The sequence below is a fragment of the Manis javanica genome, chromosome 3 (genome assembly GCF_040802235.1).
Source record: "Manis javanica isolate MJ-LG chromosome 3, MJ_LKY, whole genome shotgun sequence".
NCBI classification, from domain to species: domain Eukaryota; kingdom Metazoa; phylum Chordata; class Mammalia; order Pholidota; family Manidae; genus Manis; species Manis javanica.
In genome coordinates this window covers 148,805,322-148,815,386 of record NC_133158.1, presented here as the reverse complement: position 1 = coordinate 148,815,386, position 10,065 = coordinate 148,805,322, and the positions used below count along the sequence as shown (strand labels likewise).

The 10,065-nt window shown below is 39.9% G+C and overlaps 1 protein-coding gene across 1 annotated transcript in view; it reads left to right on the top strand.

Annotated features, from left to right (window-relative positions):
• The first annotated feature begins 581 nt into the window (after positions 1 to 581).
• Positions 582 to 10,065, top strand: part of LOC140848278 (uncharacterized) — a 182,290-nt gene continuing 172,806 nt past the window's right edge. Inside the window, exons 1-3 of the mRNA XM_073230481.1 lie at positions 582 to 864; positions 6,900 to 6,990; positions 7,578 to 9,627. Of these exons, the coding sequence (XP_073086582.1) occupies positions 8,091 to 9,627 (1,537 nt within the window). The 5' untranslated portion in view covers positions 582 to 864; positions 6,900 to 6,990; positions 7,578 to 8,090. The remainder of the gene's footprint in view (positions 865 to 6,899; positions 6,991 to 7,577; positions 9,628 to 10,065) is intronic.

The window sequence follows — 10,065 nt, the reverse complement described above, 5'->3', positions numbered from 1 at the left end:
TCTAGTGTGATATAATGAGTTATAAAAAATATGCATTTCGTCATTCAGATGACCAGATATATATTTCTCAGATATATTTGATCTTCATCTACAGTCCTGAAATGAGCCGTAAAGATGAAATGGGTGTCTGGTTATGTTAATGGAGAGACTTTTGGACCCCACCCAAGGGTAGAGGCTGGTTGCCAGGGAGACCGACCATGTAATCAGAGGGTGGGAACTCTCAGCCCCCAGCCCCCACGCCCTGGGAGGGGAGAGGGCACAGGTCTGGAGACTGAATCAACCAATGGCAAATGACTTAATCATGACTATGCAATGAAACCCTCACAAAAATCCGTGAGAAGAGCATTTTGCTTACTCCTTTCTCATTCTTTTTTGCCTCCTGCTTTTCTGTTGGGAAACTAGAATACTTCTATGTGCCAGACTTCTGTGTGCCAGGAGAGATACTTTATTTAACAGAATACTTCTTTGTGCCAGACCTCAACCTCCAGAGGGAGAGAACCTTCTTTATTTGGGACGTCGCTCTTTGTATCTCTTCATCTGGTTACTAATTTGTATCCTTTACTAAACTGGTAAATATTAAGTGTTTTCCTGAGTGCTGTGATCCACTCCAGCAAATTGATCAAACCTAAGGGGGAGGTCATGGGAACTTGCAGTCTGTAGTTAGCCAGTCAAAAGCACAAGCAACAGCCTGGGGCTTGCAACTGGTGTTTGGAGTGGAGCTTGGAGGGCAGTCCTGTAGGGCAGATGGGTGGTCCCATCTCCGGAGGTCTTTCACTGCATGCTAGGTGTAACCTTGCTGGGATGGAGGAGGCAGGGCTCTTGACTGATCAGGAAATAATTCACAAACAGGTGGAACAAATGCAGGTAAGAAAGGAATTCATTAAAATGAAAATAGTAGAGAGTGTCAGCATTGTGTAGTGCCTGGAAGAGTGGCTCTTTTTTTAAGCAGCTATGCAGGTAGTAGAGAATAAAAAAGAACAGAGGAAGAAAAGGAAAGATGTTCAGGCAGGCTGCTGAAGAACATGTGTGGCCATGTTTAAGATTAGAAAGCTGCATGAAATAGCAAAGTGACAGGCACTTAGCACTGGTGGGGGATGTTAGTGGGTTCTTTTTTTCTCACAAAAAAGAATTAGAGACAAAGTGCAATAGGCTTAATCAGCAAGAAAGTTTTATTTAAAGCAGAGTATGCACTCAAAGTGGGGGAGTTTGAGCAACCTCAGAGAGGAGAGAGCCAAGCAGGTTTTATTTAAAGGGACAGTGCACACTCAGAAGTACAGGCAACCTTAGTGAGGAGGTGTGCTTAATGGTTTAGGGTTTAGTTACAGGGTCTTTTTGGTAGGGGTTAATATAAGACATGATTATGCAGTTGATTAATATTTTCTTTGAAGTTTTGTCTTAAGAATAAGGTTATTTAGGTGACTGTGTTGATCTGGACACCAGCATTCTTTGTCCATGTTTGGATCGTTTACACTCCAGAGGTCTGTCTTCTGTCCTGGTTACAACGTTACTTAATTGATTAAGGTGACTGGAAGAAGGGAGAACAGCATAGAGATTAAGTTAAAGAACAAGCTAGGCCTTTGTTTGCGGGCTAAGTAGATTTTATCATGGCATGACCCTTTTCCCATATTCCTGCTCTATCTTAGTATGGAGTCCCTTAACCTGGGGAATCTGGTGCTGTCTCTGGAAAGGTAGTGTCAGAACTGCATTGAGTTCTCAGACACAGTACTGGTGTTTGAGAATCGCTTGGTGTTGTGTGTGAGAAAACCCCTCACACACACACACACGCACACACACAAATTGAAATTGGGTCTAGCAACCCAAAGGAACTAGCATATAGTAGTTAGTCAGTATATATTGAGTCAACTGAAAACAAGAAAAATGGTAACACAAATTCAGTTAAACATATCTCCAAGAGTATTTAATGACATGGGAAAGTGGTCAGATATAGTAATAACCAAAAATTACATGCTGTGAGGTTATATATAGTGTGGTTTCAATTTTAAAAAATATGTAACATACAAATTTTTATAATGAGAAAAGATCAGAAATATGCCAAAATGTTAACAGGGAAAAGGCTTTGTTGGCAAAATCATTATATGATTTTAAAAATACGTTTCTTTTCCACTTTTATATTGAATGCATATTAGTTTTGTGATCAGAAAAAATAAATTATTCAAAAGGGAAATCAACGTTTTTATATTCTTGTTAAGATTAAGGATTAGTAAACATTCTGTAGTTCATCATTTTAGTTATTTTTGATGGAAGATTTTGGCATTTGTATACTCTTCTTGACTCATGAAACACGTCTGAAACCAAATCCAATAATCCGTGCTAATACAGCTTCTTCTAGACTTAGAGACACCCATGAGCATCCATGTAGTTCTATAATTATATATGGTAGTATGTGTAATCCAATAATGTAATGTAACTCAATTTGATCTGTTTGTTTAAAAAGAACTATTTCTCTTCTAAATAATCACTTCTGAAAATATTGTCATCTTTCTCACCAATTAGGATTTTGAAAAGTTTGATATTCTTTTTTCAATAGCCAAATTTAAATGTAAAATTCCTTATCCTTTTGTAGAAAAGATGTGATATAAAGTGCCACAAATCACCATAACATATGAATTCCCTCCTTACTTCTCTTAAGTCACAGTGGGATGATACACAAACCCTCTTTTGCTAGCTCCAGCTTAATAATTCTGGCTGGCTTATCAATATTACACCCTCAGTCACATATTAAAAATTATTATGAAATGAAAAATTCAAACATTGTTCATTGAGATTAATTTTAACTTGTTTAAGAAACGTTTATTGAGGACCTTCATATGCTTGGTAGAGTGCTAAGCTCTGACAATACAAAAAAGATAAGATATGGTCCTGTCTTTGAGGTACTCATAGTCTATTGAAGGAGAAATATTTCAAAAAGATATATGATAATACAGCAAAATAAATCCTGTTATAAAGGAAGAACAAAGTGCCTGAAGTACAAAAAGATTGTAGTGGGTGTTGCTGAAGACTGTGTCTTTTATGTCTTCTCTGGTTCAGGCCATCATTAACTCTTACCTTGATTGGGAGAATAGCTCCCAATTGATTACCTTGCTTTTATCCGTGCCTTCCTGTAATCTATTCTCAACACAGCAGCCAGAAGATACTTTTTGTATGTTGAAAAAGTATGTTGGAGTGTGTCCCTCATTTGCTCAAAACGCTCCAATGGCTCCTCATTTCACTGAGTGAAAACCAGAGTTCTTCCATGTCCTTCCTGACTTGTTTTCCTTTTTCCCCACCCCAAATGACCTCTTTGTCTTTATCTCTTCCTGAGCTCCCTTTTGCTGAATCTGCTGTAGCTACATTAATCCTTTGATATTTTTCAAACCTACTACATATTTATGACTTGGGGACTTTATACTTGCTTTCCCTCTCTTGGAAAACTCTTGACAGAGCATGATTCCCTCCTTACTTCTTTTAAGTCTTGATTCACATGTTACCTTCTCTTTGAGACCTATAGTGGTTAGACCTTCCAAAATTACAACTTGTAGGTCAAACGCTCTCAATTCATATATTCTGTCCTAGTTTTTCTTAATTTGCTTTGCAGTTATCACTATCCAACATTCTTACTGTTTATCTCACTCAGATTTTTTTTATTTTATTCACTAATGTATTGATTACATTTAAAGTAGGGCCATATATTAAATGATCAATAAATGATGAAGGGATGATTAGATCTTCTTTTTATTATAGTACAATCTTAGTTTTTACTAATTCCAATAATTCTTTTTGGATTCATTTGAGATTTATCTTTACATTTTCTACTTATAAAAAAATTGTGGTTTCCTTGTAACTCAATAACTTAAGTTGGAATGGGAGAAAAGAAACAATACCTCTTCAAGAAAGCTGTTTTCAATCAATTTTTACTGACTTCATGCGGACAATAAATGAAAAGCTGATTTCTAGATGAAAATCACTGCCTAAGATTTTGACAGTTATTTTTTGGTGTAAGAATATGTTACTGAAGTAGTACAAGTGACTTTCATTTAAATTGCTGAATCTTCAGACAAACTAATTCTGGACTAGCCTTCTCAGCTGATTGCTCCTCATTAGAGAACAATTACAATTATATTAAAAGAAATTATGTAAATATAGATATAAAAAGGAATGTTGTAAGAATGTTATCTTAGTTCCATAAACCTCTGGCATTCTAGAATCTTCGGTCTCTGATGGAAGGCACTAATAAGAGCCTTCAGGCCTGCTAATGCATGTTCTGTTGGAAAGACACATTAGAGGCACATTAATTATCTGAGGCAATTGTTAGAGGCACATTAATTATCTGAGGCAATTGGAGTACCAATATTTCATTGCAGCATTCTGATGGCCTTAAAAGGGGGAAATGGAAACAATGGACTAGTAACATAACCTTCTGACATTAAATGACAGAACCTGGAAGACTTAATGAATACCACAAGTGTTCAGTAGTCATAGAAATTTGGCCCTTTCTCCAGTAAGTTAGTGTGCTGCCTCTACTGAGCACTGAAGGCAGTAGGGATCCTGAGTTGAATTTTTCATGTTCCGTGGTGTGAGGGCTTACCTTGAACTCTTCGCACTTTAGCCAGTTCCCCATTACACATGATCACATGTATTTGCTAAGCAGTGGGCAGAAGTTTAGGATCTAGAATACTGACCTCACTACTGTGAAATCAGCACTCATTTTCAAGAGGACCTTAACTCTTTCACAATGGCACTTAAAGAGGTTAACTTTGTTCAGGAAAAAAGTGATAATAAAGATCTATTTGGAGTTTTAAGAGACCCAGAGCTCCTCCCACTCTTCCCTGGAGAAATTACCTAACTGCTAATGTGCTGTGCAGAGAAGCCTTCCAAACTGCCTGCTGCCTAATTAGCTTTATTAAAAATACACATCGAACTTATTTTGAGTGATGGGTTTATTATGTGGAAAATGATGCAAACACAAGATTATTGAATGAAAACAAGTAAACAAATGCTCATTTATCATCAAAATGTTACAATTAACCAAAAGAGCACATTAGTAAGTTGGTCTTTCTTCTTAAGATCAAAGTTAAGAAGCCAAGCAGGTGGGAGGTTTGACTTGGTATCTTTTATAAGCTCTTGATTTGAAATGAAGAGAGTGTGAGTTTCCCTCCACCCCCAGTTGTCTTATCTTCATTTCAATTTTCAGTGCTCAAAGATATTTCAAAGTGAAATACTGTTCTTTCCCTTTCTCTTTCAAAGTTTCATCAATTACCGTTTGACATGTATATGAAGTGATAAGCATTAGCTGGTGTAATAAAGAAACAGAAAAGCCATTTGTCTTTTACAGCCATATATTTGAAAAATTAGTCAGTGTTTATAAATCCTTCCCAACTCCTTTTTTTCTCTAATAAATGAGTCTGTGCTCTGAAATTATGAAATTGAAGAGTAATTGCACTATAAACAGAAAATGGTGAGTATGAGAGGAGTTGGCTGACTCAATTATATTTGGCATTTGGCCTCCTGTTTCCGTAATTGCTAATTAAATGGATCCAGTCTAGGTTGGAGATGAGCTAATGTATGCAACATTGCCATGAAATCTGTAGGATGTTCTCAATTGGAGAGATACTATATAGCAGAAAGATTCCCTGTGGAGACACTGGGGATCAAATCCTGATTCTGTTGCATTTTATGTGGCCTTGTGTTGGGGGAGCGTTGTGTATTTTCCTTGGTTCTTGTCCCTGTCGCAAGAAAGAATTGAAGGGCAGAGACACAGTAGTGACACAGAATAAAAGTTTTATTTAAAGTTACTTAGAGAGTAAGGTCAGGTGACCTCAGAGAAAGAGGAGCTCCCTAAAGAGTTGGGGGTTCTCCCTTTTAAGGATTTTTCAGGAATGTGACAAAGGGCTAGGGGTATGGACTTGTTAAGTGGTCCCAAGTATCTTTGATGAGACATTAAGTTTCTTATCAGTCCTCTAGGTAATTCTTCAAAATTAACTTATCACAAGAAATTTACTGTTTTGGTCCCCTCCCAGGATAGCAGCTTCTTGCTTTGGGAGCATATCAGTCAAGACTGTCTGCCCTGCCTCCAAGGCGGGCAGAGTTATTGTTTGTTGTTTGCTGAAGAGTATGTTAAGAATCTTTCTTCTTAACCGATTTTGGCTCTAAGTGGGATGTCCTTATTATGCTCTTTATAGGTGGGCCTTTTAGCAGGCTAGAGTAAATCTTACAATGATCTAATTGACACAGTGAAGACATGGGCTGTGCTCAGATACATCTCTTTATCTAGGGAATATTCAAACATTTAAGGCCAAGTTGCTCCTGACCTTTTGAGTTTTAAATGATTAACTCATTAACTTTGAGTCTTTTCTGGCTTTCTAGTTTTAACTGGTGAACTGAGTCCTTTCTAGGGGCCTTTACTGACCTTGTTCTCTTTCTACCCCGCTCATATCTATACTCCTGCCTAACACTTGGATAGGTAATTTACCTTTTCTGAATCTGTTTCACATTGTAGCATGGATACAATATTACAGTAGAATTGAATGTAAGAATTATGGAGCATCCCAGTGTGATACTATGTAATATTAGAACTGCATCTTGATCTCTTCTAGCTATTTTGGCTTCCAAAGGATCAACATTGACCTCCTAATGCAAGAGCAAGGACAGACAATATTTAATTAGTATAATTGGCAGATAAAGGGTATAAACCTTGGTGTCGGATAAGTGTGGCAAAACATAGAGTTTTTATGTGGTTATGCCTTTGAAAACTCTATTTCTTTTGTCTCTATGGGATTATTCTTGCATAAATCTGAGTTCACTTGAGGGAAAGTTTCACAGAGCAACTGAAATATTTCTGGGTTGAAGGTATTCAAAGCTCTGACTAAATCTTTAAAAACAGAGTAATTTTCTTCCCTCAGATGTCAGTGTGATGGGAAAGGTAGTTGGACTCTTCAGATGAATATTAAAAAGATTAAATGAAAATTATAGAGAGAATACTTTCACACATAGGTAAGTATTCTAGTTTACTTATAATATGTTCGATTTTCCTAGTTTAATGAAGACTAAATCCTCTAAACTATGATTAAGTTAACACAAAGTCCAAACAACTAATGCCATTGCTATATTAATATCACACTTCTTTCTTTCTTTCTTCTTGTATGTTCAAATATCCTTCATACATCCTCAAAATAAAGCAAAGAAAAATAAAGCAAAACAAAAAACAAACTAGCTTCTGAAGTAAATAACAAAAATACTACTACCAATACCATCATCACCGACAACAAAAAGCCAAACACAAAACAGGACCAAGACATTTAGGAGAAATTGAGATCGTTAACATAAAGACTCTTTAGTTCATAAGTGATTAGGCAGTGGTTAAGAGAAGAACAGGAAGAATAAAGGTTCTAAATGGCCAAATATTTGAATTCTTTACATATTTCTGCTATGACTTTAATATACTACTGAAAGTTTTGAGGGCTCTAACCTTCACCCCTGAACTGAAAATTGCATTTATTAAGAACCATTACTTAAAATTCTTAAATGCCTCCAGTAAGTCAACTACCATTTTGAACAATATCTTTACATTTTTATTACAGCTTATAAAATGTTGGCAGCCGCGCTCAGAAAATAGCGCCCAATGCAGGGCAGCCAGAAGGCCCCGAACTTCCTAATGACAAATCATCCCACACCACTAAACTACATGCTAATTGCGCCTTGGCATAAGGACCAATGAGACCCACCAAATGGTTATGCTAATAAGGCATATGGAGCCGCACCAACCAGGTCAGAGCATGAGAACTATATAAGCAAGCCTCTCCTTCCCCTCTGGGTCCTGCCCAACTCATTTGTTTCACAAAGAGCTGAAGAATAAAGCTTTCTGCAGAAGAATCCTGCTGTTGTTGCATGCTGTTCTTGCCGGCGAGGACAGGGCACGCGACAAGTGGTGCCGAAACCCGGGAACCAGAACATCACCGGCACAGGGAGGACCCTTCAGACATCTGGAGAGGATTCAGAACTGCAGGTCAGAAGAAAGCCCGGAGGGGTAAGTTCCGAGAGGCCCCTGCCTTTTAGGATGATGGTTGATGGTTCTCTGTAAATAAGGAGGCACCATGGGGAATGCACCGTCATTAGTCACGGCGCTGCAGACAGCTCTCAAAGAGCGAAACTTGAAGGTCTCCAGCAAAGTCTTAGGATCTTTTGTGAAGGAGATAGACCGTGTGGCCCCCTGGTTCATTTGTTCAGGGTCCCTCTCAATCCCGAGCTGGGACAAACTGGGGAAAGATCTTGATAGAGAGGAGGAGGAGGGTAGCCTGAGGGGAGGCACCAGGCCCCTCTGGAAACTGATTAGAGCTTGTCTGCAAGATGAGAGATGTGAAAAGGTAATAAAAGAAGGTCAGAGAGCATTGACAGATATCCAAGAGAGCATGTCAGAAACGGAACGGGAAACAGAGAGCGCGCGCGGCCGAAAAAAGGCCACAAAAACGAAGGTAAAGAAACCTCAGAGTGAGGGAGAAAGCCCGCCTAGGGCAAAAGCGAAAGAGCCCCGAGAAGCGAGTGACGATCGCCTCGGAGAAAATAGTAAATACCCCTGGAAAGAGTTGAGGGACCTCCAACTCTCCAATAGGGAATCTGAGGAGGAATTAACGTCCGCAGAGGAAGGGGAAGAGAATAAAACCGCAAAGTGCAGAAGTAAGGGAACCAGCAAAGTTGAAAAGCGGACCAAGGAAAAAATGAAAGCAGGGTGTCCCCCGACGCCCGTTGCCCCGCCACCTTACGTGAGTGGCGCACTCTCCTTTTGCCACCCAGATACTCTTCAGGCAATTAGACAAATGTTTCCTGTATTTGAGGATAATGGCGTACGCTCTCACCAGCCTCTGAGCCATAAACAAGTTAAGGAGTTAGCAGAATCCGTTCGGGCTTATGGAGTCAGTGCTAACTATACCATAGCACAAGTTGAGAGATTAACAGAGACAGCCATGACACCCGCAGACTGGCAATATGTAACTAAGGCATGCCTTTCTAGTATGGGGCAATACATAGAATGGAAGGCATTGTGGCATGATATCAGCATGACCCAGGCACGCGCAAACGTGGCCGAAGGACAGCCTGCGTGGTCATATGATATGCTGACGGGCCAAGGACAGTGGGTAGCCAACCAGACTGCCTTCCCCTTACAGGTATACGCACAAATAAACACGTGCGCCGTCAAGGCATGGAAAGCCCTCACCAACAAAGGAGAAGTATCAGGCAATTTGACAAAAATTATTCAGGGGCTGAGCGAGCCATTTTCTGACTTTGTCGCTCGTATGATGGAGGCCGCAGGCAGAATATTTGGAGATCAGGAACAAGCAATGCCCCTAGTAGAGCAATTAGTATTTGAACAATGTACCAAGGAATGCAGACAGGCGATAACACCCTGGAAACAAAAAGGGATACATGCCTGGTTGAAAGCCTGTAGAGAAATAGGAGGGCCACTCACCAATGCGGGCCTAGCCGCGGCCATATTACAGAGCCACAAACAAGCCAGGATCACTAACAGAAGTATCAAATGCTTTCAATGCGGGAAATTAGGACATATAAAGAGAGAGTGTAGGAGCCCAGCTTCAGAACAAACAACCCAAAAGACCCCTGGGTTGTGCCCTAAGTGTAAGAAAGGCAGGCATTGGGCCAATGAGTGCCGGTCTATTAAAGATATAGAAGGGAAACCCTTAGAACTGCCAAAAAACGCCCAGAGGGGCCCCCGTCACCAGGGCCCGCAAATATATGGGGCAACCAGCACGCAAGTGTCATTCGGGAACAACCAGGCCCCCCAAGGAGAGCCACTTCAGGTTCCGCGGGATTGGACATCCGTGCCACCACCAGAATAGTGTTGACTCCACAGATGGGAGTTCAGCCTATCCCTTCAGACTTTAAAGGCCCCCTACCACCAAATACCATTGGGTTACTCCTAGGGCGCTCTTCTGCTGCATTGAAAGGCCTGGTAGTTCATCCCGGAGTTATAGATCAAGATTATGAAGGACAGGTAAAAATCATGTGTTCGGCTCCCAGAGGAATCTATCCTATATCCCCGGGAGACCGCATAGC